Source organism: Capsella rubella, unplaced genomic scaffold (assembly GCF_000375325.1).
Source record: "Capsella rubella cultivar Monte Gargano unplaced genomic scaffold, Caprub1_0 scaffold_300, whole genome shotgun sequence".
Classification (NCBI taxonomy): domain Eukaryota; kingdom Viridiplantae; phylum Streptophyta; class Magnoliopsida; order Brassicales; family Brassicaceae; genus Capsella; species Capsella rubella.
The window spans coordinates 1060-2250 of NW_006238630.1; the positions used below are offsets into that span (position 1 = coordinate 1060).

Here is a 1191-nt window from a genome sequence, read left to right on the forward strand (position 1 = left end):
CCTCAATGACAAGAAGAGTGAGCTCTGTGTCGATGACCATGAAAATGAAGAGGAATCTATCGACGGGATCCCCGAACGAAGCAGCCCTCCAAAGCTAACTGCATTGGAGAAAGGGAAGCAGAAATTGACTCCTTCTCCAAATGGGAAAGACGAGGACATGGACGCTCACCTCAAAGTGACCAAGTGTCTGAGGTTTTTTAACAAGCAGTATCTTCTCTGTGTCCAGGTTTGCGATTTTCCTGTTTTGTCTGTAGCAAATAGCAATGTTGATATAAATCTCGTTGTTGACTTGTTTTGATCCTTTTTTTTTTTTGTTAGGCCAAGTTGAGCAGGCCTGATTTGAAGGGAATAACTGAGGCAAGTCATGATTCTTTAACTTCTGGCCTTTGCTTGTTTTATGCAATATTGTGTTAGTAATGTGCTCAGATTCATTTGCAATGTTAGTAATGTACTGTTAACTTGGTCAATACAAATACACATTGTCTATCTTGAAATGAAACAACAATGCTCTGTTAAGCATCATTTCTCGATATATTTAATTTTCTTGCAAATAGATGGTTTGTCTATTCTTCTATGCATGTTGACCTAAGTCTTTAAGAATTTTTTTCAGATGATACAATCCAAGGCAATATTGTACCCAAGAAAAAGGATAGGTGACCTTCCAGGTTGGTTGGTAGTTGTGTTCTTACAACTTTGTTTCTTTTCCTACAACGTTTTGGTCTTAAAATTCTTACACAAAGTTGACATCATTATGTTATGATCACACTGGCTTGCAGGTATTGCCGTTGGACATCGTTTTTTCTCAAGAGCTGAAATGTGTGCTGTAGGCTTCCATAACCATTGGCTAAATGGTATCGATTATATGGGACTTGAATACAAAAAAGTAATACAGCTTGTCTTTTCTTTTACTTCTATTTTGATCTGATTGAATATTTTATTTCGTATATTTATTTATCACTTTTTACTTTTTTTTCTTCCGTTTCAGGAGTATAGCAAGTATGATTTTCCACTTGCTGTTTCTATCGTTTTGTCGGGCCAGTATGAGGATGATCTAGACAATGCAGATACTGTGACTTACACTGGTCAGGGAGGGCATAATTTAACTGGTAATAAACGACAGATTAAGGATCAACTGCTACTACGAGGAAATCTGGCCTTAAAGGTCTGTTTTATTTCTGCTTCTTATCATTA

The 1191-nt window shown here is 36.9% G+C and overlaps 1 protein-coding gene across 1 annotated transcript in view; it reads left to right on the forward strand.

The window, feature by feature from the left end:
• Positions 1–4: 4 nt before the first annotated feature.
• The window catches only part of LOC111829002 (histone-lysine N-methyltransferase, H3 lysine-9 specific SUVH4-like), a gene marked incomplete at both ends in the record, with an annotated part of 2794 nt that continues 1607 nt past the window's right edge, over positions 5–1191 (forward strand). Inside the window, 5 exons of the mRNA XM_023777617.1 lie at positions 5–226; positions 319–357; positions 611–665; positions 777–883; positions 986–1184. Coding sequence (XP_023633385.1) covers positions 5–226; positions 319–357; positions 611–665; positions 777–883; positions 986–1184 — 622 coding nt within the window. The remainder of the gene's footprint in view (positions 227–318; positions 358–610; positions 666–776; positions 884–985; positions 1185–1191) is intronic.